This window comes from Notothenia rossii, assembly GCF_949606895.1.
Source record: "Notothenia rossii genome assembly, chromosome: 2".
Classification (NCBI taxonomy): domain Eukaryota; kingdom Metazoa; phylum Chordata; class Actinopteri; order Perciformes; family Nototheniidae; genus Notothenia; species Notothenia rossii.
This window is the reverse complement of record NC_136904.1, coordinates 95,148,951-95,176,435: the sequence shown is the minus strand read 5'-3', so window position 1 is coordinate 95,176,435 and position 27,485 is coordinate 95,148,951. Positions and strand designations below refer to the sequence as shown.

The window sequence follows — 27,485 nt, the reverse complement described above, 5'->3', positions numbered from 1 at the left end:
CGGTTTCATGAACTTGTTTCCGTTAAATAGTCACACGATTCTTACTGCAGGTATTTCTTTTTCTGCATGGTCATGTTCATTACTTTATATTGTGATACATTCACCAGACGTGCGAAATCCACATGGAGCGCGGGGTGCGTAAGCTCACTCTAAAGAACTGCCAGTTGGATCATGCCGGAGAGGTTTCGTACCAGGCTCTGAACGCCATGACCAGCGCGATGCTCAACGTCAAAGGTAAGACCTGCGCCTGGTATCCAGGACCGGACGTACAATGTTTTCGGATATTAGGTGTAAAAATAAAGGCGTAAGGTCCGTTGGCAATACAATAAAGCTTAAAGGCACTTGAGAGCGGACCTTAGACCTTTACTTCATAGGGTTGATGAATGAAATGCATTTTGTGTGCCACTCTTTGAGACTTGCAGCCCGGGAAGACCAGGAGACATTTGGATGAGAATCCCAACAATTTCCAGTGTGTTTGTTTGTTTGTGTGTTTTCTATTTGTTGTCTGTTCAATGGAAACCTGTCTGTTTATATGTCCGATCTGACATGTGTCTAAATGTGTGTTTGTGCTGCCACTTTGCAGGATATTCGTACTGTCTGTGGTTAAATGTTGTTTGTTAACTCTACGAACAGTGGCCAGTTTATTTGTTAAACCACCAGGCATGATTCAGCAAATATCATAGAGTTCAGTAGGCACAGGGTTGAGTCCAAACAGGTAAGTGACTGGTGAAGAAAGAACAATGAGTATCCCAGTAAACTGACGTCCTAGTTGGTGGTGGACCGTTCCTGCCGAAAGACTAAACCTTTGGAGGAATCATCACATAGAGTTCTTCACCGAACCTTACCAAGCAGACTTTATTCATGTTACGTGTTACGACTGGCCACTGTGTGTAAACCGTTGTTGTTGTTGTTTTGTTGTGTTGTTGATGTTCTGTGTCACCTTTTTAAACCCAGAAATCGAGATGGACTTTGTTGTCCCGCTGAAGGATGTTTCTGTGCCTGAAAAGAAACAGGCAAAGTTTGAATGCACCATCACGAAGGATGTCTCTAAGGTCATGTGGTATAGAGGGGATGATGTCATCACCCCGGACCAAAAGTATGACATCATCGATGATGGAAAGAAGCATATGCTCATTATAAACTGCTGCGAGTTCGATGACGAGGACGCGTATACGATCGCTGTTCTGGGCAAAATGTCCACAGCTAGACTCACGGTGGATGGTAAGTGCTGGAGCGCCATTATCTAGCAGAGCCGTTATCATTAACCAGACAGCACTCATTGAGCTGGTTGCCTCCTCTTTCCACCCAATGCAACTACAGGTATCAGGCTCAAATTGATCTCGCCGCTAAAGGACCAAACGGTGAAGGAAGGCACGACGGCTCGCTTTGAGCTGGAGCTCTCTCATGAGAACATCCCCGTCACATGGTACAAAAACGATGTCAAAATCCACCCGAGCAGAACCGTGCTCACTCACGTGGACGGGAAGAAACACGTGTTAGAAATTAAGGAAGTGACTCTCGATGATACTTGTCAAATTAAGGCTGAGGCCAAAGGGATTCCCTCCATGGCCAACCTGACGGTCATAGGTAAACCCATGTGTGTCCTCCTCCTGTCCGTCTTCTTCTCTCCACAGATGTGTGTCCATGTTTGTGTGTCATTTTCCTGTCTCTACATGTTTCTGTGTTTGTGTGTCATTTTCCTGTCTCTACATGTTTCTGTGTTTGTGTGTCATTTTCCTGTCTCTACATGTTGTGTTTTTGTGTTTCTCATCTTGTTTGTTTACCTCGGACTGTGAATTTGTTTGTTATTCATGTTTGTTTCTGTCTGGAGAGTCACACAAACCTTTCCCCTTCCAGAGGGCGATGCGTACTTCACGGTGAAGCTGCAGGACTATACTGCGGTGGAGAAAGACGAGGTGGCCCTAGATTGCGAGCTCAGCAAAGACGTGGAGGTCATGTGGTACCACAACGAGGCCGAGGTCAAACCCTCTAAGATGGTGGCCATTAAGGCCGAGGGCAAACGCAGAACCCTTGTCATCAAGAGAGTTGCAGACAAAGACAAAGGACAGTACGTGTGTGATTGTGGGACAGATAAGACGATGGCCACGCTTCACATCGAAGGTAATTTCATGGTGCTCATCCTTCACCTCATAACCAAGCTCCATCGCACAAGTCTCTTTCTGGTTCTTCACCGCTGCCATCACCTTGCACTTCTGAGAGAGTTGGAAACGCACTACAAGAGTTTTCAGAGAAAGCCTCTCGTGGGTTTATTCAACTCTGATTATAAACTCCTGTGGTGTTCTTCCATCTTTATGTCTTGTTTGTTTGTCACTGTTCTATTTCTTCAGAGGGTCTTCCCCAGAACCACCCCTCTCTGAAGAAACCCTTTAACGTGCACCTCAATGATCTAACAGGTCCATAAAGAACCAAATGGCTCCTTTGGGGCAGGGATCTATTTCCTTGCTTCTGCAACCGTTCACTTGCTGGATCATCGCCTGCCGTTGCCCAGCCATTGGAGCCCTTTGGTTGTTTCTGGTCCTGGAAGAAGGGTGCACTCTAAAGGAGCCTGGTGTGCGTCTACGTCTCGTGTTTTAATGTGAAGTTTGTCTGAGTATTTAAACATCTTTGTCCCCTCTCTTGAACGCCAGCGCGCCACATCAAGGTGGTGCGGCCGGTGTACGGAGTTGAGGTGTTTGACGGAGAAACCGCTCGGTTTGAAGTGGAGCTCAGTGAGGACGATGTCCATGGACAATGGAAACTAAACGGAGAAGTCCTCAGTCCATCCGCCGTACGTCTCATCACAATAATGATCTTACATGTGGTTCCCTTCACTTTCATTCTGTTTAAAACCACTTGTGTTTTTCACAAATGAAAGTGAATCGAGCACCCTGCTCACTTTAAAGTCCTCATGTTTTCTTTTACTGAAATGCTGACGTCTGTCGGTCGTCTGCAGGATGTAGAAATCGTGGAGGACGGTGCCAAACACACTTTGGTGTTGTACAACTGCAAAGTGCCTCAAACAGGCGAGCTGGTGTTTACCGCCGCCAACGCCAAATGCTCTGCTAACCTGAAAGTGAAGGGTGAGCGCTCACTTCCCTTCCTTCTTCTTGTTCAAACTCTAAACAAGGAAAAGCCCGGGTTTAGTCTCACGGCCCTTCTACTGTCTAACAATGTGGATTCATGACATGTAATAGTGATTTAATCTATAAATGCTATTGCATCCCACCCCCTGACCCACAGCGTCTCTCCTGGCCCGTCCGTTTATGTTATCTGTATCTGTCTGAATCTGCAGAGCCGCCGGTCTCGTTCATTACTCCGCTGGCTGACGTCCACGCGTACGAAAAGGACGAGGCCAAGTTTGAGCTGGAAATTTCCAGAGAGCCCAAAAGCTTCCGCTGGCTGAAGGGATCTCAGGAGTTGACAAACGACGATAAGTTTGAGATCCAGGTGGAGGGGAAGAGACACACTCTTATTGTGAAATCTGCCAGATATGAAGACGAAGCCAAGTACATGTTTGAGGCTGAAGACAAGCGGACGTCTGGGAAGTTGATTATCAAAGGTGACTACGAGTGAAATCAGAGGGGACAGTGTGTTTCAGGCCGTCAGCATAATGTGAATCTGTCTGTGTTGCTGTCTTTAGTTTGAAACCCCTGTGTGTAACATTTCGTCATCAGGTATTCGCCTCGAATTTATCAAGCCCATTAAAGATGTGACCGTGAAGGAGCGTGAGACTGCAGAGTTCAGCGTGGAGCTCTCTCACGATAAGATCCCGGTGGTCTGGTACAAAAACGACGTCCGGCTGCACCCCAGCAAGGTGGTGCACATGTCGGAGGACGGGAAGGTCTTCACGCTGGCCTTCAAGGAGGTCTCCATCGACGACACCTCCATGATCAAAGTGGAGGCCATGAGCAAGACCTCAGAGGCCATGCTCACCGTGCTCGGTCAGTACCACGCTGACGGTGAAACAGACAGAAATCTAACAAAAGGATCCGTTTGCTTAACACTTAGAATATAACACGCTACACTCACCGGTGATAGAATGAAATGATACATTTGATTGTTTAACAAGTCTTAAAGACACAGAATACTCTTCGCTGAAGCCTTCTACAGGTCTCCAGATGGCTCCAGACTTTTCCGGCTCATTTCCAAACCGTTGTGCTTTAACTGTGTGTTGCTGACGTGTGTTCTTGCAGAGGGCGACCTGTACTTCACGGTGAAGCTGCAGAACTACACCGCCGTCGAGAAAGACGAGGTGGTGTTGTCCTGCGAGCTGAGCAAGGCGGCCGGCGAGGTCCGCTGGTACAAAGACGGTAACGAAATATTTGCCTCCAAGAACATCCTGATGCAAGCGGACGGAAAGAGGCGCATGCTGCTGATCAAGAAGGCGGCGAGGAGCAGCATCGGGTCGTACACCTGCGACTGTGGCATCGACAAAACCACGGCCGACCTGAACATCGAAGGTAAAACCTGCGGAGACCCTGAACACCTGCAGGACTGCAGAACAAGCCCCGCCCACCACCATGCAGCGAGGCCACGCCCCCTCCATCCTCCATCTTTGTTTGTCCTCACAACTCCGCCCATTATAACTCTATATTATAACTGTATTCAAACACTTTATGAACTCTGAAGACAAAACGGAGACATGGAAATGTGAATGTCTCTCCCCTCAGAGGCACATACAAGTGTTCATATACAGCCTATAATATTACAATCACTGTATGAATTCACTTTTGACACATGATGATAGATCTGAATATATTTCATTTTTAAACAATAGAATCATTTTACCATTTCATAAAGCACAGGATAACGAGCTTTCCTGATAAACCCTTGGTATGAATATGATAAATGACACGCCCTTTATATTCATTATTCATGTTTGATTTGAAATGTTTGAATAATAATTCACTTTTTGAAATCATTAAAAATGTTTACATCCTAAATCAGTTCAGTACGACTCACTGTTAAACTATTCTTCATTTCTATCTGCCTATGTCTGTACATAATGAAACTGGTTCCTCTGAGAGCTGCTCCTCCTCCTCCTCCTCCTCCTCCTCCTCCTCCTCCTCCTCTTCCTCCTCCTTGACGTCTGTTTCCCCCCCCTGCAGAGCGCGACATTAAGGTGGTCCGCCCGCTGTACAGCGTGGAGGTCACTGAGACCGAGACTGCCAAGTTTGAGACTGAGATCTCCGAGGAGGACCTGCACGCCACCTGGAAGCTGAAGGGGGAGCAGCTGCACCCCTCACCTGTAAGATCACTCTTCAAAAGATGTATTATTCATTACAGCAGGAACCGCCCGATCTCATGTCCTGGTACATTTCTTTTGTAAAAATGGAGAAATGTTGGCCGTCTCCGGTCAGACTGAACACAGAGATAGACTTGTATTCCAATGTACTTCTGGAACATGTTTGAATGGGTTAGAATATTCTGGAGAGGTTGCTTTCTGCCTCGGAGTGGAGAGTTACCTGTCCCTGTTAGAACAGACACGTCTTAGTAGAAGTGGAAGGAATGATCAGTTCATCTGACATGAGCACAAAGGGTAAAGGAACACTCTCTCTCAGACTTCTCTCAACGTTTCTGTTTAAAGTCTAAAATGTGAAATCTGAATGTCTTTGTCTCAGGATGTTGAGATTAAGGAAGAGGGAGCGCGACACATCCTGGTCATCTTCAACTGCAAGATGGACATGGCAGGAAGCATCGACTTCTGCGCAGCCAACGCCAAGTCCTCCGCCCAGCTCAGGGTCAAAGGTGACAGGAACAACTCGGCTTCACATTTACACACTTTTTAACATATTCTAGTTTTCATGCCTGAACGTACATGTTGTTAGAGAAACATGCCACACATCATCACGTGCGTCCTGATTGGTTGGCTAACGTCGTGGAAAAGGCGTCACATTTTGAAGTTCGCCTAATGAAGATTTCTGGGTCAAATTTAACTTTGTGTTCATTTAAACAAAAATAAGCCACATAAACGAGGAGGCATAGTGAGACAAATATGAGTTCAAATGAGGCCAAAATGAAAGAAAGATACGTTAACTGTGTTTATAATGGTACAGGACGGGCCTCACATGAATTAGATATCTAGTTTGAGGTTGTTATGCTAAGCTAAGCTAGTAGTAGCTTCCTATTTGTTGATCTGAGAATAGAACTCTCTGCAGCCAGTTCCATTATCCTAGAAACTGATATTGCTTTAATCTGGTTTGAATGGACAGCGTTATTTTCCAGGGGACACACAGACCCCGTATGTCCCCTGGAGTCCGACACAGTTTCATGCTGGCTTATGAAATGTGGGAACAAGTCGAGCCGCTTCTTTCCTCTGTCATTAAAGAGTAATTGCATGTTAATTGTAATTGAAAGCAGGATTTCAAAACGTTTAAAGGTGCATTTCCCCGTTCAATGGAACAGATCTGCTCCTGCAGGACATCAGGAGAGACGTCCAGAGCTGCTCACTCCATCTAGTCAGACTCAGATACTGACAGAGAGCCAGCTAAAGCTCAAAGTGAAGTGACAGATGTTTCCCTGACTCAAACAAAACATGAAGGACTTAGAATAAAGTAATCATTACATTCTGCGACCCAGTGTAGCGCTGTGACTCCCCGAAGGCGAGGTTTAGGAAGAGCTTGTTTTTACAGTGTGTGTTACTGTTTCCATATATTTAGAGATATCTAATCCAGAGTTAAATGTGTGTGAGCTGTCAGTGAGTGTGTGAGCTGTCAGGGAGTGTGTGAGCTGTCAGTGAGTCAGAGTGTGTGTGTGTGTAAACTGTTACCGGCCGTTAAACAGGCCTTAATTCAGGCATGTGAGGCAGCCACTGTAAATACTTGATGCTACTTGTTAATCTAAACTGACACCCTGGATCATCACACACACACACACACACACACACACACACACACACACACACACACACACACACACACACACACACACACACACACACACACACGCACACACACACACACACAGGTATCCACATTGTCCTGCAGACGGATATTAGGTAGATTCCTCTTTTCCAGTAAATGGTCACGTGTTGATTGACAGGAGCAGATTTGCAACCCCCCTTCTCCTATTTTTCTCACTGGGCTCTCAGCCAATCGGGACCCTCGGTTATTTTAGAAGCCAAATGCCTTATGTAGAGCAGGTTCACAGAGATTGGCAGGGGGGAGGACGCGACCCCAGCACTCACTGGTGGCCGGAATGCTAATGCTAATGAGCGCCCCCACCCCGCCCCCCCCCAGCGTCAACCCCCCAAGAGAGAGCTTTCAGTCCTGAAGGCTTCTTCTGGCCTCGGAGCAGCAGCAGCAGCCATGAGGAGCACATCCCAGGATTAAGCACTCTGTGTGGATTTACATCGACCTGTTTTAAGGGGGGGGACTAACCATGTCTTCTCCCCAATCTAAAGCGCGGGTCATCGCCCTGGATCGGCCCCTGGCGGACGCCTCGGTGACCGCCGGAGAGACAGCCACCTTCGAGTGCGAGCTGTCATACGAGGGCATCGCCGTCGAGTGGTTCCTTGGGGGTGCCAAGCTGGAGCCAAGCGACAGAGTGAGTCCACACACACACACACACACACCTGAGCACACACACTTCCTGTAGGCCTGCTGTACACCTGCACACACACACCTGAGCACACACCCTTCCTGTAGGCCTGCTGTACACCTGCACACACACACCTGAACACACACCCTTCCTGTAGGCCTGCTGTACACCTGCACACACACACAGTTGAGTTTGTCTGCATATAAGGGCCTGGATTCCTGCGCTGCATTCGATCTGCTTTGGAGCTTTCTGCCCTGTAAGCGTTTCTGGGGTTATTTTTAACGGGGCTCAGGGCAGGTGGCAGGTCTGACACTGACAGCTTTTAAAGCGTTTTTAAATGTTTATTCAATCAGTCAGAGCGTGGCAGTGTGAGCGCGGTCTCTGAGGGGATATCAGGCATAGCGCGGGATTAGTTTGATTATGACTGGATGTAATTTCAGACTGACACATGATCTCTGTGCGCGCTGGGCCATGTGATTTACTGCAGTCTGTTACATCAAGCTGCTCCGTGCAGAAGGACACTAGAGCCAAGAGGGAGGGAATTTGTGAACGATCTAATAAGCTTAGCTTTACCCCAAGGTAGAGTGGGTACAATGTGCTCAAGTCCTGTCTGATGAGGCTGTAATGGTGATTCAGCCGAGGTCAGGCGGCTCCTGTTGGTGTGGAAGTTAGCGGGTCACTTTCAGATCAGTGTTCTGAAACGATTAGGTGTTTCATCCTGAAGAACCAGCATGGTGACTCCAAGCTCTCCAACATGAGTCACAGGACTTTTCTATATGTTGTTTAATCTGTAAAACAAACTTGACTGAGCATGAAATCAACTTCCTGTAGAAAGGGTTAGAAAGCACAGACCCTTTGAAGCCCTTCGTTCTGTTGGATAACAGCTGGTCGCTGAGCCTCAGATTACCTTTCACACGTTAAGATGTTTCCTTACGACATTAAGATGTTTCCTTACCACATTAAGATGTTTCCTTACCACATTACGACATCAAGATGTTTCCTTACGACATTAAGATGTTTCCTTACCACATTAAGATGTTTCCTTACCACATTACGACATCAAGATGTTTCCTTACGACATCAAGATGTTTCCTTACCACATTACGACATCAAGATGTTTCCTTACGACATCAAGATGTTTCCTTACCACATCTAGATGTTTCCTTACCACATTACGACATCAAGATGTTTCCTTACGACATCAAGATGTTTCCTTACCACATCTAGATGTTTCCTTATGACATCAAGATGTTTCCTTACGACATCAAGATGTTTCCTTACGACATCAAGATGTTTCCTTACCACATTACGACATCTAGATGTTTCCTTAAGACATCAAGATGTTTCCTTACCACATTACGACATCTAGATGTTTCCTTACGACATCAAGATGTTTCCTTACGACATCAAGATGTTTCCTTACCACATTACGACATCTAGATGTTTCCTTACGACATCAAGGTGTTTCCTTACGACATCAAGGTGTTTCCTTACGACGTTACGACATCAAGATGTTTCCTTACGACATCAAGGTGTTTCCTTATGACATCAAGATGTTTCCTTACCACATCAAGATGTTTCCTTAACACATCAAGATGTTTCCTTATCACATTACGACATCAAGATGTTTCCTTACCACATTAAGATACGACATCAAGATGTTTCCTTACGACATCAAGATGTTTCCTTACAACATCAAGATGTTTCCTTACCACATTAAGATACGACATTAAGATGTTTCCTCTTACAGCATTAAGATGTTTCCTTACCACATTAAGATGTTTCCTTACCACATTAAGATGTGTCCTTACGACATTAAGATGTTTCCTTACCACATTAAGATGTGTCCTTACGACATTAAGATGTGTCCTTACGACATTAAGATGTTTCCTTACCACATTAAGATGTGTCCTTACGACATTAAGGTGTTTCCTTACGACATTAAGATACGACATTAAGATGTTTCCTCTTACAGCATTAAGATGTTTCCTTAACACATCAAGATGTTTCCTTACCACATTAAGATGTGTCCTTATGACATTATGATGTGTCCTTACGACATTATGATGTTTCCTTACCACATTAAGATGTTTCCTTACCACATTAAGATGTGTCCTTACGACATTAAGATGTTTCCTTACCACATTAAGATGTGTCCTTACGACATTAAGATGTTTCCTTACGACATTATGATGTTTCCTTACCACATTAAGATGTGTCCTTACGACATTAAGATGTGTCCTTACGACATTAAGATGTTTCCTTACCACATTAAGATGTGTCCTTACGACATTAAGATGTTTCCTTACGACATTATGATGTTTCCTTACCACATTAAGATACGACATTAAGATGTTTCCTCTTACAGCATTAAGATGTTTCCTTACGACACTAAACAGCACACACACCTCCATCTGAGCAATAAAACAATGAAACCACTCACACCCCCCCCAACACACACCATACATACAAATACAAAAAACAAAGTAATTGTTGAAAGTGCCAAAAACAAAAGTGCCTTTTAAGTCATTCATTTCTAACGTTTGGATCACAGTTTGCTTTTTACACTCTTCATAGAAACTGACTAGAATATTTGACCCTTAGTAACCACCTTAAATATAATAAAGGTGATTCTGTAGAGTTAAAACCCAAAAGCAATCCTTTACCATTGCTGCTGATTTATGGAACAGCCAGTGACTCTAAAACACATCTTCCTATGATGTATCCTCATTGAAGAGTTTCACACTCTGTCCCTGTGAGATGAATATAAACACAAGGGAACTATACAAATAACATATATGTCCTCATGTCAAAGAAACATAGATACTCTTCTGTTATTATTCATATTGTTCAAACAAGCGAAAAGACATTTTAGTTTATCGTCATTGAAGAGTTTTATTTTTGAAAGGATTTCTCCCTGTGAGATGAATAGGGAAACCATAAAAAGCAACTACATGTAGCAGAACTATTTATGAATGATTATATGATGCAGTGTAATGCACGTGTTAGGTAAGTGAAATACAGCCTGGGGGGGGGGGGGGGGGGAAGGTGTCAGGAGGCCTCGCAGTTTAAATCGGGGGAGGAGCAGCTGCCTGCATTCATTTAGCTGTCAGGCTAAAGGCTGACCCTGCACACAAACACACACACACACACACACACACACACACACACACACACACACACACACACACACACACACACATGTATATGGTATGAAGGGAGTCGCAGTTTAAAAATATAATCCGTTACAAAAACGAGTTACCTGTAAAAATACATCTGGTTATCAAACTTTAAAAGTATCCAGATTGCTTTCTTTTGGATTACTTCCATATGAAATGCAATGCTATTAAATAATAGAAAGAATAGTATTTTGTTAGAGAACAGAACAATGGCTAGCGCTCCTATTGGCTAGTGCTCCTATTGGCTAGCGCTCCTATTGGCTAGCGCTCCAACACATTATGAATAAAGTTTTATGAATCTCAATATAAAGTCGTAAACCAGGCAATGGTTTCCTTCAGAAAGCCCAGAGTTGAACACGGGCAGGGGCAGACTGGGGGGAAAAGTGGCCCGGAGATTAATTGACAGACAGGCCCACTTAATGTGTGGCAGGTATCGGCCGGCCGGCGACGAAAATATGTTACTTAACAAAAAACCCTGCATTTAATGTTGTTTTGGACCATTACTCATTTAGTAATCACATCACCTGAGCTCTTGAGTGGCATGCTCCCCAGGGAAGATGTTTCTTTTAAATGTTGAAGTTAAATGCATCCATCTGGTGCACTTTGAGAGCAACATTAGGGACTAAATCTATGGATACATCTGAACACCCATATGAAACAGAACTGTAAACAGATTTACTTTTTCTTTCAACATTTATTTGAACAGCAAGTGGAGGCAAAAGTGACTGCACCCAAAACAATAAACCTGCTAGCTAGCTAGCCTAAACTCAGTCACAGAATGTGGGCAACACGTTCTTCTCCACAGCCGCGCGACCTCTGAGTCAGACGTCACTTCCCCGTTTTCTATCCTACGGGTACAGCCACTCCCCCTGAACCCCGTTTCCCTGCCAACCCCGTGAAAGTGAAACTATCTGATAGATTGAACATAGGTATCAAAACGGCCCAGCCCAGCCCAGTGGGGTGTGGCCGGACACGGGTTAACTCTTTAACACTGTGACGAATGTCCAAAGCAGCCAATAGGATCGAGGCAGTTACAGAAGTCGTAAATGGAAAATAGATTTAGACATACCTACAGTAAATATACATTACATGACATGGTATTTAGACACTTCAATACTTTGACACGCCAACGCGAGCAATACGGCGTTCAGCGTCTTACTCGAGGAAACTTTGACGTGCTGACTGCAGGTGGGGGGATTGAACCAGCAACCCCCCCATAGACAGATAAGCACAATAAGCCATAGCCACGCCAAACACATGACACCAAGTGTAATCACATGATGTAGAAAAGGGTTTCCAACCAAGTTGAAATCACTGCTGGGTTTTAACAATGCAATGATCAGATTGGATTCAATCAGATCTTTAGGTACATTGACAACAAGTTGTGGTTAGCATCTGAGCAGCAGCGCAAGGAAGGGTGGAGTGCAGGGTAGTCTGATATGCATAGGTATTATATACAGAGGGAATATGGAGGGTATGATGAAGCTAAGATATGAACTATTTTAGGGTTCTCTGCTGAGCGCCACACAGATGCATCAATGACCATCTTTGGCTAGCTAGCGCTCTTGATTAGCACGCTGGTTGGATTTTAAATACCCTGCGTCCGGTCTGAAGGCTGCATGACTCTGTAGAGCCTGGCAGTCGATGCTCAGGGCGGTGCAAACCCTCCTAATGCCTGCGTGTGTTGAACAGGTGGTGTTGAAGTCGGAAGCTAAAGTCCACAGCCTGACTCTGAGGGACGTCAAGCTCAATGAAGCCGGACAGATCAAACTCACCGCCAAGGACTTCCAGACGGAGGCCAACCTCATCGTCAAAGGTCTGCCCAGGCACTCTGAGAACCTGCTGATTCCCCACTGGAGGTTTCCATCGGTAAAGCTCAATAACATATGTTTCTGTTTGGGGTTCAGAGCCGGCGGTGGAGTTCTCGAAGCCTCTGCAGGACCAGACGGTGGAGGAAGAGGCCACCGCCACACTGGAGTGTGAAGTGTCCCGGGAGAAGGCCGAGGTGACATGGTTCAAGGACGGCACAGAGATCAGGAAGACAAAGAAGTACGAGATGATCGTGGACGGCCACAAGAGGGCGCTGATCATCCACGACTGCACGCTGGACGACTCCAGGACGTACGCCTGCGACGCCAAGCAGTTCAAGACCTCCTGCTTCCTCAACGTGGAGCGTGAGTCCAGCAGGGAACGGTCACTCTATAGATATCAAGAGAGTAAACAGTAAACAGACCTCTGAATAAAGCTTAAGGAGCTTCTAGGGAACTTTAGAGACCCTTTTTAAGACTAATACAGAAACTACCTTAGAGTTCTAGCTAAGGAACCGTCTTCAGGAGATTTTAAGATCCCTCCAAAAAAATGTGCCTCCTGAAAAATGTAATTGAAATGAGGGTTAAGGACGAATCTGAATCACTACTAGTCAGGGAAACTCTTTGTAAAGAGTTGAAGGACCATGATAGAAGCAAGATGCTAGACCCTACCCCCCCTCTCAGAGTCAATTAAACACTCATCAGCTCTTTAATCGTTGAACAACCCTTCATATTACTTACATAGCCAATCAAAGTGTAAAGAAACCCTTATAAAAGTTAAGAAATCTCTTGTAAGAGGTTAATGACCCATGAAGAAGTGAAGGAACCCTCATGAAAAGACACTTAAAGACTTTCAGAAGTTCCTATCAAGTGTCCCATTAGACTTGGGGACCCTCATAGACCCTGATGAGAAATCATTTAAAGTATTTAATTATTTTCTTTGCGTCCTCAGCTCCACACATCGAGTTTTCGAAGGCGCTGCACGACGTGGAAGTGAAAGAGAAGGAATCTGCCAGGTTTGAGTGTGAAGTGTCCAGAGAGGACGTCAAGGTGAGTGTCCGTCCAAGGATAAACAGATCAATAAAGGTTTGATTTAAAGACGATGTCTCACGCTCCTCCTCCTCTCTCTCAGGTCCGCTGGTTCAAAGACGGAAGTGAAATCAGGAAAGGGAAGAAGTACGAGATGGTGTCTCAGGGCCGGCAGCACGTCCTCATCGTCCACAAGTCTGTGTTCGACGATGAGGCGGAGTACGAGTGCGACGCCAAAACCATCAAGTCCTCCGGCATGCTCACTGTCGTCGGTAAGGAATACTTCATATATATACATATCACAGATCCAGAGCAATGCTTCCATACGGGAACAACTTGGGCTCAGCTGATCATGCAGTGCAACTAAGATACTAACCTTCAGCTAATTCACTTTGACTCGCTTCGTAAGATCGTCTTTGATACAAAATGAAGAAAAAGATAAATAATATTTAGTCTTTATCAATGCAGTAAAAATCTGTTGTTTTTTATTTTCTATTTAGCCATTATACAAAGTGATAATAAGTATAATGTGAAAGTGTCTGAGAGCCTTATTCTGACGGGGCGTTGTGTCCACAGAGGAGGAGGCGCGCTTCAGTAAGAACCTGTCCAGCGTGGAGGGCACGGAGACGGACAGCGTGAAGCTGATCTGCGAGGTGTCCAAACCCTCGGCCGAGGTGCGCTGGTTCAGAGGAGACGAGGAGCTGCCGGAGGGCGGCCGCTACGAGCACATCGTGGACGGGAAGAGGAGGATCCTGCTGATCCAGGACCTGAAGTTGGTCGACGCCGCGGAGTACACCTGCAGGCTGAGCGCCAGCATCAAGACCTCCGGGACCCTCAAGATCAACGGTACGGAGGGCAGGAGGAATGTTCTCATGATAACTTTAGAGATTAGTATTAGGACTATAAGATTATAATAACTTTACCTCTTTAGGACTGCTCAGGTTCCAAACATGATGCTGCAACCAGGCTAAACCAGCCGGCATATAAGGGTCACTGGAGGTCAATAGAGAAAGGCTTACTCATTACTTTTTGAAGGGTTCTTTCTGCAGTTTTTTACTTTGAACTCAACCTTTTCTGAACTTTTATGACTTGAAATATATTTTTATCATAAGGACACATATTTAGATTTACGCCTACAATGGTCCCTTTGTGATGTCATGAGCAGGAGAGAGAATACAAACTAAATAGGAACTCTGCAGTAACCTGTGTTCACCTTGATGCGTGTGTGACCTCTGACCCCTGCTGCTTCCTCCTCTCAGAGCTGGCTGCAGAGTTCATCTCGCGGCCGCAAAGCGTGGAGGTGGTGGAGGGCGAGAAGGCGGAGTTCAGCTGCTCCGTCTCCAAAGACACGTTCGAGGTGAAGTGGCTGAAGGACGGCTCGGAGCTGCAGGCCGGAGACAAGTTCAGCATGCTGAGCGACGGGAAGAGACGCTCGCTGGTCATCAAGGACAGCGAGCCCAAGGACGAGGGCGCCTACGTGGTGATGATCGGAGCGACGCGCGCCAGCGCAGACCTTACCGTGCTCGGTAAGCCCCGCCCACTGAGGTCATATATAGCGCTTGTCCCAGTGCTCAAAGACGCTTTACACAAAATCAGAAACAGAAACAGCACAAAGAAAACAAAGTGTTCATTGTTCTCAAGTGTTTGTAGTTCCATACGTCTTGATAACAAAATGTCCTCTGGCTGGAAGAGAGCTCTCTGCTCCATAGCGTCTCTTAGATAACTGGATTTATAACATTCACACATTTTACATTTATCTTCAATTTCCGATTTAATATTCCATTCTTCACACGCTTGTGTTTTTATAATATCCTGCTTTATATTTTGTTAGTGGACATTTCTATTTCAACATACTACTTTTTTAATGTTCTTTTATTTCTATTTGAGACGTTTACTTTTTGAAATTTGTTTATTTCTAGTCTATTCATTTCTCTAATGTTCTACGCCTGGTCTTTTTTTGCTGCTGCAACGCAAACCTTTCCCACATTGGGATCAGTGAAGTACTTCTTATCTGATCTTAGTTTATATTCTAAATCTCATACTCTAGCTTACGTTGAGTTTGTAACACTAACATGGATCCGTTTCGCCCTGCAGAGAAGCTGAGGATCATCACGGCGCTGAAGGACACGGAGGCCAAGGAGGGACAGGAAGTGGTTCTGAACTGCGAGGTGAACACAGAGGGAGCGAAGGCCAAGTGGCTGAAGAAGGAGGAGACGGTGTTCGAGAGCAACAAGTACGTGATGGTGCAGAGAGACAACGTGTTCTCACTGAGGATCAAAGACGCCCAGAAGGGAGACGAGTCCGAGTACAGCATCAACCTGACCAATCAGAGAGGAGAGCAGGCCAAGAGCGCCTGCAACCTCTCCGTCAAAGGTAAGAACATAGAATACAACATTAATTCATCTTTGGTCAAAGGTAATGATATTTCATAAGGGAATAATATATGATAAGAATATAAAATGTATAATTAAACATCAACCTGGCCAATTAGAGAGGACTCATTTAGATAAATAATACATTTAATGTAGAAAATACACAAAAAACGGTGTAAATCTAGAAAGGTATGTTTTGGAAAGTCTTAACTCAAGGTCGGTGTTGTATGGTGACACGGTGAGAGCGGTGAAGTAGAATCAATATGTATTTCACTCTTTAATTGGTGCCAGAGCTGATCACATGACCTGACGGTGTTCTTTGTGTGTTTCAGAGGAGAGCATGAGGTTCGTGGTTCCTCTGGAGGATATCGACACTCAGGAGAAGAACACAGTCGTCTTCTCCTGCAAGGTGAACCGGCCCAACGCCACACTGAAGTGGATGAAGGCGGGCCAGGAGATCACCTTCAGTAAACGCATCGTATACCGGGCGGACAAAGAGAAGCACACGCTCACCATCAAGGACTGTACGCTTGCCGACGAGGGCGAGTACACCGCCATGGCCGGAGACAGCAAGTGCACGGCGGAGCTGATCATCAGCGAGGCGCCCACCGACTTCAGCATACAGCTGAAGGACCAGACCATCACAGAGTTCGAGGACGCAGAGTTCACCTGCAAACTCACCAAAGACAAGGCAGACCCCAAGTGGTACAGGAACGGACGTGAGATCAGAGAAGGACCCAGGTACGGCTCCTATCAACATATCTATAGAGCTCTTTCTCAAAAACCAACATTACCACGGTTTTTAAGAATAATAATAATAATAGATTTATTTTGTAAGCGCTTTTACAGGTGCTCAAAGACGCTTTACAGATATAGTGAAAAGAAAAGAAAGAAACAACAAATAAATATATAATTAAAGTTAAAGTCAAATAATACAAAAACAATCACACATTAAAAGCCAGACTGAAGAGGTGAGTTTTTGTGAGTGTTTTGAAGGTGGTGAGGTCAGTGCAGTGGTTTGAAGGGGCACCACAGGGTTCGATCCTGGGCCCTCTTTTATTTGCTATATACATAAATAGTTCAGAAACAGGACAGGAGGTCAGAGAAGGACCCAGGTACGGCATTAATCAAGTCCTTAAGGGGTACCACAAGGTTCAAACTTGGGCCCCTTTGTTTTTTTTATAATTCACATAGATTGTTTGCAAACGGACATGAGATAAGGGATTCATATTTACATATTAATTGATTTGAGAAAGATAAATGATCAGATTTAAAGCTAAGTACTTGAAGTAAAGGTGCTGCAACCCCTGGGCCCTCTTTTATTTGCTTTAAATACTAGTTGCTTATAATCTTTTTGTCTTTTTAGGCACATATTCGGTTTGTTGCAAAAAAGGAAAGATATGGACTTAGATTTGATTAGAAATAAGGTTTTTTTGTTTCTTCTGTTAAACAGAAATTCAACTGACTGACTGACTTTTTTTGTTTCCCCAGATATACATTTTTGAGAGAAGGGAAGATGTGCACGCTGCGCATTAAGGAGTGCAGACCCGAGGATGAGTGTGAGTACGCCTGCGGAGTCGACGACAAGAGATCCAGAGCCCGGCTCTTCATCGACGGTGAGGATTCACTCTTTATTATAAAGGATGTTTTTGTGATAAAGTAGTCCCTGCTCATAATCGCTTCCCGTTCTGCAGAGACCCCAGTGGAGATCATCAGACCCCCCCAGGACGCGTTCCAGGCCCCCGGCTCGGACGTAGTGTTCGAGGTGGAGCTGAACAAGGACCGCGTGGAGGTGAAGTGGCTGAGGAACAACATGACAGTCGTGCAGGGAGACAAGTACCAGATGATGAGCGAGGGCAAGATCCACCGGCTGCAGGTCTGCGAGATCCGGCCCCGAGACCAGGGCGAGTACAGACTCGTCGTCAAGGACAAAGACGCCAAGGCCAAGCTGGAGCTCGCAGGTAAGAGACGCACCAAACACTGTCCCTGAGGTACAGCTAACACGAGACACTTTCCCTGAGGTGCAGCTAACACCAGACACTGTCCCTGAGGTACAGCTAACACGAGACACTTTCCCTGAGGTGCAGCTAACACCAAACACTGTCTCTGAGGTGCAGCTAACACCAAACACTGTCTCTGAGGTGCAGCTAGCACCAAACACTGTCCCTGAGGTTCAGCTAACACCAGACACTGTCCCTGAGGTGCAGCTAACACCAGACACTGTCCCTGAGGTTCAGCTAACACCAAACACTGTCTCTGAGGTGCAGCTAACACCAGACACTGTCCCTGAGGTGCAGCTAGCACCAAACACTGTCCCTGAGGTTCAGCTAACACCAGACACTGTCTCTGAGGTGCAGCTAACACCAGACACTGTCCCTGAGGTGCAGCTAACACCAGACACTGGCCCTGAGGGGCAGCTAACACCAAACACTGTCCCTTAGGTGCAGCTAACACCAGACACTGTCTCTGAGGTGCAGCTAACACCAAACACTGTCCCTGAGGTGCAGCTAACACCAAACACTGTCTCTGAGGTGCAGCTAACAACAAACACTGTCCCTGAGGTGCAGCTAGCACCAAACACTGTCCCTTAGGTGCAGCTAGCACCAAACACTGTCTCTGAGGTGCAGCTAGCACCAAACACTGTCCCTTAGGTGCAGCTAGCACCAAACACTGTCCCTGAGGTGCAGCTAACACCAAACACTGTCCCTTAGGTGCAGCTAGCACCAAACACTGTCTCTGAGGTGCAGCTAACAACAAACACTGTCCCTGAGGTGCAGCTAACACCAAACACTGTCTCTGAGGTGCAGCTAACACCAAACACTATCCCTGAGGTGCAGCTAGCACCAGACACTGTCCCTGAGGTGCAGCTAACACCAGACACTGTCCCTGAGGTGCAGCTAACACCAGACACTGTCCCTGAGGTGCAGCTAACACCAGATACGGTCCCTGAGGTGCAGCTAACACCAGACACTGTCCCTGAGGTGCAGCTAACACCAAACACTGTCTCTGAGGTGCAGCTAACACCAAACACTGTCTCTGAGGTGCAGCTAACACCAAACACTGTCCCTGAGGTGCAGCTAACACCAGACACTGTCCCTGAGGTGCAGCTAACACCAAACACTGTCTCTGAGGTGCAGCTAACACCAAACACTGTCCCTGAGGTGCAGCTAACACCAGACACTGTCCCTGAGGTGCAGCTAACACCAAACACTGTCCCTGAGGTGCAGCTAACACCAAACACTGTCTCTGAGGTGCAGCTAACACCAAACACTGTCCCTGAGGTGCAGCTAACACCAAACACTGTCTCTGAGGTGCAGCTAACACCAAACACTGTCTCTGAGGTGCAGCTAACACCAAACACTGTCCCTGAGGTGCAGCTAACACCAAACACTATCCCTGAGGTGCAGCTAACACCAAACACTATCCCTGAGGTGCAGCTAACACCAAACACTGTCTCTGAGGTGCAGCTAACACCAAACACTGTCTCTGAGGTGCAGCTAACACCAAACACTGTCTCTGAGGTGCAGCTAACACCAAACACTGTCCCTGAGGTGCAGCTAACACCAGAGACTGTCCCTGAGGTGCAGCTAACACCAAACACTGTCCCTGAGGTGCAGCTAACACCAAACACTGTCCCTGAGGTGCAGCTAACACCAGACACTGTCTCTGAGGTGCAGCTAACACCAAACACTGTCCCTGAGGTGCAGCTAACACCAGAGACTGTCCCTGAGGTGCAGCTAACACCAGACACTCAGTCATTAAAGGATAATACATTGATACTCCAGGATCAGAAGATGTTAGTGATGAATAAAGAGGGAACCTGATTACCATAAATGAGCACAGTGTGTCCAGTGTTGTTGTGTCTCTGACCCTGTTTCCTCCTCCTCCTGCAGCGGTGCCTCAGATCAAGACAACAGACCAGAGCTACGTCACTGACGCCAGGAAGCCCATCGTCATGGCCGTCCCGTACAGCGCCTACCCTCAGGCCGAGGCCGACTGGATGTACAACAACCTGAGTCTGGCCAAGGACAACATCCACACCTCAGCCGACCGCACAGAGCTCAGACTGAAGGACCCGCTGAAGTCCGACGAGGGCCGCTACAAGATCACCATCAAGAACAAGCACGGGCAGGGGGAGGCCTTCATCAACCTGGAGGTCATCGGTGAGTCTGAACACAGGACCTTACATTAGGAAGAGTCCTGTGACCGTGCTATCATTTAGATTAGTTTTTTAATCCAAAACCACATGGAGAAATCCCATTGGACCAGGGAGATGCTGATGGAGAAATCCCATTGGACCAGGAAGATGCTGATGGAGAAATCCCATTGGACCAGGAAGATGCTGAGGGAGAAATCCCACCTCCCTGCACCACTGTTTAACTTGACCCTCCTCTTGTTTCTCCAGACGTCCCTGGACCCGTGAAGAATCTCCAGGTTGTCGACACCGCCGACGGCGAGGTGAGTCTGGCATGGGAGGAGCCTGAGAGCGATGGCGGCGCTAAGGTCATTGCCTACGTTGTTGAGAGACGCGACGTGAAGCGTAAGACGTGGACTCTGGCCACGGATAACTCCGAGAGTCCGGAGTACACAGTGACCGGACTCCAGAGGGACTCCATGTATCTGTTCAGAGTCTGCGCCAGAAACCGGGTCGGCAGCGGACCCAACGTGGACACCGACAAACCCGTTCAGGCCAAGAACAAGTTTGGTAAGACTGGATTTCAATTTGAAGTGATAGATTCAAGGTGTATTTTTGGGTTGACACGAGCACACATAAACTACACAGGAAAACAAATGCCGTTAATTACAAAGGCATCCATTTGTTTTCTTAAATGCAGTTTTGTTGTTGTGTTTGTGTGTTTGAGCATATTTTATAGACAGAAAGTCAAGTTTTGGTCTAAGTACATTGGTACACCAATTTGATTAGAGCAGGTGATGAGAAACAGTTTTGACCTAATGGTGCTTTTCTGATGGGCCTAAAGAGTAATCATATTTTTTCCAAGTTTTGATATGTGTTTAAGAAATGAGCGAGAAACAACAGTGAGGAAACGGGAATGATCAAAATGAGGTTATGTATAAAATGAGTGCTCAGGTTCCTGACTTGTTTTCTGTGTCCCACGACTTCCAGACGTTCCCGAGGCTCCTCTGAACGTCATCGTTGGAAACGTGACGAAGTTCGGCTGCACCGTCTCCTGGGATCCTCCGGAGTCTGACGGCGGCTCGCCCATCACCTCCTTCATCATCGAGCTGCGCGACCGCACCTCCGTGAAGTGGACGCCCGTGCAGATCACGAAGGCCGACGAGCTGAGCGCCATCGTCAACGACGTCATCGAGAACAAGGAGTACATCTTCAGAGTGAAGGCGCAGAACAAGGCCGGCGAGGGGAAGCCCAGCGCCGCCTCGCGCCCCGTTAAGATCATGGACCCCATCGGTAAGCTAGCATTAGCTAACTAGCCTAACTCACACAGACTTTAACACATCTTTGCATACAGCAACACATTAAATGCAAACATCTCTGCAATACTTACACCACTGTTTATTTAAGTTCTTTCTGCTGCTGTTATGAAATCCGCTTTGTCCCGGCCTAAAACACTGCGACAGTGTGGGATCAGATCTACTTAGTCGATCCCAATCTGGGGTACTTCCCCGTCACAGCAGCGTGTTAAAACAAGGCCTAAACGGTATAACCCCTGAAGTGCATGTAGTGATATGTATGTTCTGATCCCCCCCTGCAGAGAGGCCCAGTGCGCCCCTGAACCTGGTCTCGCAGGACCAGAACAAGAACTCTGTGCAGCTGAGCTGGGAGACGCCGCTGAGTAACGGAGGCAGCACGATCACCGGATACATCATCCAGCGCTGCGAGGAGGGAACCGACAAGTGGATGCGGTGCAACACCCGCCTCTGCCCAGACCTCTGCTACAACGTACGGAAGAAACACCTCGGATACATCTTCAATAATGTCTGATACGGGACTTTAATTAGTTTGAAGTTTGAAGCTGATCATTTCAGTAAAGTGCCTAAATGTCAGGCTATTTAAACACTCTTTTTTGTGCAGCTGCAAAATCATTTCACAGTTATTTGCTTCTATTGGCTGCTTCAAAATAAAAGCCCTCCAGTGGATCCTTCAAAGTAAAAGTCTTCAAAAAGCATGTGGCCTTCACGGTGAAGTCTTTAAGCCCTTTACTCAAGTCTTTTGCAGCTTCTCCCAATTAAAAGTCCTCCAGCAGTGGTTTCAAAGTAAAAGCCCTCCTGCTCCTTCAGAGTAAAAGCCCTCCTGCTCCTTCAAAGTAAAAGCCCTCCTGCTCCTTCAAAGTAAAAGCCCTCATGCTCCTTCAAAGTAAAAGCCCTCCTGCTCCTTCAAAGTAAAAGCCCTCCTGCTCCTTCAAAGTAAAAGCCCTCCTTCTCCTTCAAAGTAAAAGCCCTCCTGCTCCTTCAAAGTAAACTTATATTTTATTTTATTTTGACACTGTTCCTGTACGTGTTACCTTCAGGTGTCTGGTCTGAAATACGGGAAGAAGTACAACTACAAAGTGTTCGCTGAGAACGCCGCTGGACTGTCCGACCCGTCCAACACCATCGGCCCCCTGCTGGCCGACGACACACACCGTGAGTGTTTTAATTATCACTGACTCTAAAAATGATCAAATTTAAATACAGTAAAAGGTCCAGTTCCCATCATGCACCTCTCTCCCCCCTGCAGTCGCTCCTTCCTTCGACCTGAGTGCGTTCAAAGACGGTCTGGAGGTGATCGTGCCGAATCCACTCACCATCAGGGTCCCGATCACCGGGTACCCCACACCCGTCGCCAAGTGGACGTTCAAAGAGAAACAGCTGAGCACCAACGAGGAGCGCGTCTCCATGACGACCAAGTCCTCGTTCACGGAGCTCATCGTGATGCCGAGCGTCCGCCCCGATAAGGGAACCTACACCCTGACGCTGGAGAACGACGTGACCTCCGTCAGCGGAGACATCGAGGTCAACGTCATCGGTACGATTTCACAAAGATTTACACTTTGTCAATAGAAACTTTGACTACACATTTTTTACCATTTACATTTTTTTGTTGTTGTATGCATTCACAGCTTGGCGTTCATTTATTTAGCCGTGTTAACTTTGACGTAGTTCTGTTTTTAATTTATTTTTTGGACACATTCTTCTTAATATAATCCGTTCATTTGTTACAGATAATTATTAAAAAATGTACCACATTTTCTTCCAAAAACAATTCATTCAAAATGTTTTAACACATTTCTGCATCGTTTGACTGTTCTGAGATCAGCCTTAGTAGTTTCAGGGTAGTCCGGTTGTTCCAGTTAAAAACCTTTCTGTTTTAATGTGTGTGTATTAATGTATTTGTGCTCTCTGCAGCGGCGCCCAGTGCCCCGAAGGACTTCAAGGTTCTGGAGGTGACCCGGCAGCACGTGCACCTGAGCTGGGAGGCGCCGGAGCACGACGGAGGAAGCCCTCTGATTGGGTACCAGGTGGAGAAGAGAGACCTGTCCCGCAAGACCTGGGTCAAGGTAACACTGTCTATCCTAAATAATTATTCAATTCAAGATTCAAAGATTCAAGATTCAAAGATTCAAGATTCAAAGGTGTTATCATCAGATGCTCAGCAGCTACAGTGTAAAAATGGCAATGAAATTCAACAATGCAACATATATAATAAAATACAAATAAAGAATAGTGCAAGAATATGATATTTACAAGAACAGAATATGAAATTAAATAATGTACATCAAGACAAAATTAAATACGGTTTATTGCGGTGATAACTACTCATATAAATAAGTAGATTATATGAAGTTCTAAATGATTCTAAACTATAATAATAATTAGTTAGCTTTCCTTGAGTATCACAGATTCATCATGTGTCTGATATTTACTAAACCATCCCCCCCTCTCAGGTGACCGCTGGGATCCAGGACCAGGAGCTGACGGTGACCGACGTGATGGAGGGGAAGGAGTACCTGTTCAGAGTCACCGCCTGCAACAAGTGTGGACCGGGAGAGCCGGCGTACATCGACGAGCCCGTCAACGTGTCCTCGCCCGCCAGTGAGTCGCTGAGGCGTTAGAAACATATGTTTCACATAAATGAGTCTTAAAGAGTTGAGAGGTGTTCACCAGCGAGGAGATTGGGTCAACTGTTAGTACCCGGGATACTCAATGTTTGGATTTTTTAAATCTACAACTTGTTAAACATTTTACACATTTTGAAGCCACTTCTTCGAACAAATATTATTTGTAAAAAAAATTCAAAACATTTTTCCCAATTTTTTCCAAGAAGAGTTAAAATGTTCGTCTCACATTTGATCACAAAATAGATAAATAATCTTTTCAAACATAGTAAAGGGAACGTACTTGAGGATGGGTCTTCCTCCGTCGTCTATGTTAAAGATAAAACGTTATTATATATTATTATAGTCCAGAGTTTCTTCCTAACCCCCTCTTTCTCTCCCCCTCTCTCCCCCTCTCTCCCCCCAGCGATCCCTGACCCCCCCGAGAACCTGCGCTGGAGAGACAAGTCGGCGAGCGGCATCTTCCTGACCTGGGAGCCTCCGAAGTACGACGGCGGCGCCGGAATCCGCGGCTACAACGTGGACCGCCTGCAGAGAGGCACTGACAAGTGGGAGCCCTGCGGAGACATGGTCCCCGAGCTGAAGGTGCAGGTGACCGGCCTCACCGAGGGCCAGTGGTACGCATACAGGGTCCGGGCCCTCAACAAGCTGGGGGCCAGCAGACCCTGCAAGGCCACCGACGAGATCCAGGCCGTGGACCCCAAAGGTACCATCAGGGGTTATTTAACATATAATAATAAATACAAACATAGACAGGAGCAGAAACCTCTCAAGTTCTTGATAAAATAAGATGTACTTTCTTGATCCCAATTGGCAGTAAAAACCCTCCTGCTCCTTCAGAATTAAAGCCCTCCTGCTCCTTCATAATAAAAGCCCTCCTGCTCCTTCATAATAAAAGCCCTCCTGCTCCTTCATAATAAAAGCCCTCCTGCTCCTTCAGAATAAAAGCCCTCCTGCTCCTTCATAATAAAAGCCCTCCTGCTCCTTCATAATAAAAGCCCTCCTGCTCCTTCATAATAAAAGCCCTCCTGCTCCTTCACAATAAAAGCCCTCCTGCTCCTTCAGAATAAAAGCCCTCCTGCTCCTTCAGAATAAAAGCCCTCCTGCTCCTTCAGAATAAAAACCCTCCTGCTCCTTCAGAATAAAAGCCCTCCTGCTCCTTCAGAATAAAAGCCCTCCTGCTCCTTCAGAATAAAAGCCCTCCTGCTCCTTCAGAATAAAAGCCCTCCTGCTCCTTCAGAATAAAAGCCCTCCTGCTCCTTCAGAATAAAAGCCCTCCTGCTCTTTCAGAATAAAAGCCCTCCTGCTCCTTCAGAATAAAAGCCCTCCTGCTCCTTCATAATAAAAGCCCTCCTGCTCCTTCAGAATAAAAGCCCTCCTGCTCCTTCACAGTAAAAGATTCATTGTTTTAAACAAATCATTTCTTTGTGCAAAACAACCAAAAACGAATAACTTTTACAAGGAAAAGAAATAGCAGCATGAGTTCAGAGGTCCTGCTCAGAAGCACTCAGGGTTTGATTTCTAAATACTAGTTTTAGATAAAGTAGCTCAGCTCCTCATGACATTACTCTCCCCCCTGCAGAGGCTCCAGAGATCCAGCTGGACGCCAAGCTGCTGGCCGGCCTCACGGCGAAGGCGGGCAGTAAGATCGAGCTACCGGCCGAGGTGAAGGGGAAACCCGAGCCTCGCGTGAAGTGGACCAAAGCAGACCTGGTTCTGAAGGCGGAGGACCGGGTCTCCATCGACACCACCCCCGGACACTCCACCGTCACCATCGCCAAGACCCAGAGAGACGACAGCTCCACCTACATCATCGAGGCCACCAACAGCAGCGGGCGCGCCACCGCCACCGTGGACGTCAACATCCTGGGTGAGAGACTTGATCTGGAGCCTTTCTTTTCATAAGGCTGTTCCTCAACACTGTCCCTGGTGGTCTGAGAGGGGGTGTTCACTTCTAGAGGCTTTTACTTTGAACAATCCCCCAATGGATAGAAAGCTATGCACGTTTTAATCTAACAGGTTCAACTTACAAAAAGAATAATATTGTGTGTTTTATAAAATACTGCTAAACTGTGTTTGACCAAATATCAATTTAGTTTATTTAGTAAAAGATACAGAATTATGGAAATGTGTGGGAACTATAACATAGTTTGTTTCTTAATTCCTGGATAATAATTGAAGCAGTCCGTCAGTAAGTTTGAGTTTGATTTAAAAACATTTATTTTAATTATAAAACATTGAGACATTTGAACCTGAATGTCAAATGTGGACTGTCTGAAGGTTACACATTTACTAACCTGTAGGGACCCTTAAAAAATACATTTCCATAATCCCTACTCTCTTATGTCCTGGATAATAATCACCCTGTCCCCCCCCTCAGATAAGCCCGGCCCCCCCGCGGCCTTCGATATCTCGGAGATCACCAACGAGACGTGCTTCCTGGCCTGGAACCCGCCCCGAGACGACGGAGGATCGAAGGTCACGAACTACATCGTGGAGCGCAGAAACGTGGATAGCGAGATCTGGCACCGCCTGTCCTCCACCATCAAGCAGACCACCTACAAGGCCGTGGGCCTCACCAAGTTCAAGGAGTACCTCTTCAGGGTCTTCGCCGAGAACCAGTTCGGAGTGGGACCCCCCGCGGATCATTTGCCCATCATCGCCAGATACCCCTTCGGTACGACACACCAACAAACTCAAACTGAAAGGTGTTCTCATCAGAGTAGAAATGGAGATGAAACTCTTCTGACCTGAGCTCCTCCAACAACGCAACATGTATAATCAAATAGTGCAAGAAGTCTATATCCATGTAAATAGAATATGATATGCACAAGAACAGAACGTGAAATTATAAAATCTACATTAAGACAAAATTAAATACGGTTTGATTGCGGTGATAACTATTTATATGAATAAGTAGATTGCAAGATGACAAGCAGATGAGTGTGTACGGGGCTCTCTACAGAGCTCAGGTGTTTTGCTCAGGGTCTAAGTGTCCTGGTTGATCAAATGAGAGACAGTCACTTATGTTGGGGCAAGGTTATGTAAAGCCTTGTAAATCATTAAAGCACTTTAAAATGTATTCTGAAGGGAACCGGTAACCAGTGCAGCACAAGCTCAATGTGTGTTGGTACCTCCACTGTGTCTAACCCCCCCTCCCATCCTCAGACACCCCCGGCGCTCCCTACAAGCTGGAGGCGTCGGACATCGCCAAGGACTCGGTGACGCTGGCCTGGTACGAGCCGGACGAGGACGGAGGCAGCCCGATCACCGGGTACTGGGTGGAGCGCTACGAGGCCGACCTCGACAAGTGGATCCGCTGCAACAAGCTGCCCATCAAGGACACCAACTACAGGTGAGACCCCCCCCTGGAGAGAGAGGAAACACCTCCTGTCCCCCGGTCTGGAGCTCAATGGTTTTCTTTAAAATAAATATATATTTATTGAATTTTCACAACATAATCAAGAAGGAGCATGACACCAA

At 46.3% G+C, this 27,485-nt stretch overlaps 1 protein-coding gene across 1 annotated transcript in view; it reads left to right on the top strand.

The window, feature by feature from the left end:
* ttn.2 (titin, tandem duplicate 2) overlaps window positions 1-27,485 on the top strand; it is a 260,191-nt gene that overhangs the window by 126,981 nt on the left and 105,725 nt on the right. The window contains 34 exon segments of the mRNA XM_079665865.1: window positions 108-234; window positions 955-1,221; window positions 1,321-1,587; window positions 1,858-2,121; window positions 2,649-2,788; window positions 2,954-3,080; window positions 3,293-3,559; window positions 3,675-3,941; window positions 4,194-4,460; window positions 5,109-5,248; window positions 5,622-5,748; window positions 7,403-7,545; window positions 12,411-12,534; window positions 12,626-12,892; window positions 13,479-13,576; window positions 13,659-13,827; window positions 14,132-14,401; window positions 14,815-15,081; window positions 15,650-15,928; window positions 16,260-16,668; window positions 17,419-17,543; window positions 17,622-17,888; window positions 19,821-20,090; window positions 20,333-20,632; window positions 21,053-21,355; window positions 21,660-21,847; window positions 22,416-22,530; window positions 22,625-22,912; window positions 23,293-23,444; window positions 23,832-23,979; window positions 24,409-24,708; window positions 25,585-25,872; window positions 26,383-26,679; window positions 27,171-27,357. Of these exon segments, the coding sequence (XP_079521991.1) occupies window positions 108-234; window positions 955-1,221; window positions 1,321-1,587; window positions 1,858-2,121; window positions 2,649-2,788; window positions 2,954-3,080; window positions 3,293-3,559; window positions 3,675-3,941; window positions 4,194-4,460; window positions 5,109-5,248; window positions 5,622-5,748; window positions 7,403-7,545; window positions 12,411-12,534; window positions 12,626-12,892; window positions 13,479-13,576; window positions 13,659-13,827; window positions 14,132-14,401; window positions 14,815-15,081; window positions 15,650-15,928; window positions 16,260-16,668; window positions 17,419-17,543; window positions 17,622-17,888; window positions 19,821-20,090; window positions 20,333-20,632; window positions 21,053-21,355; window positions 21,660-21,847; window positions 22,416-22,530; window positions 22,625-22,912; window positions 23,293-23,444; window positions 23,832-23,979; window positions 24,409-24,708; window positions 25,585-25,872; window positions 26,383-26,679; window positions 27,171-27,357 (7,514 nt within the window).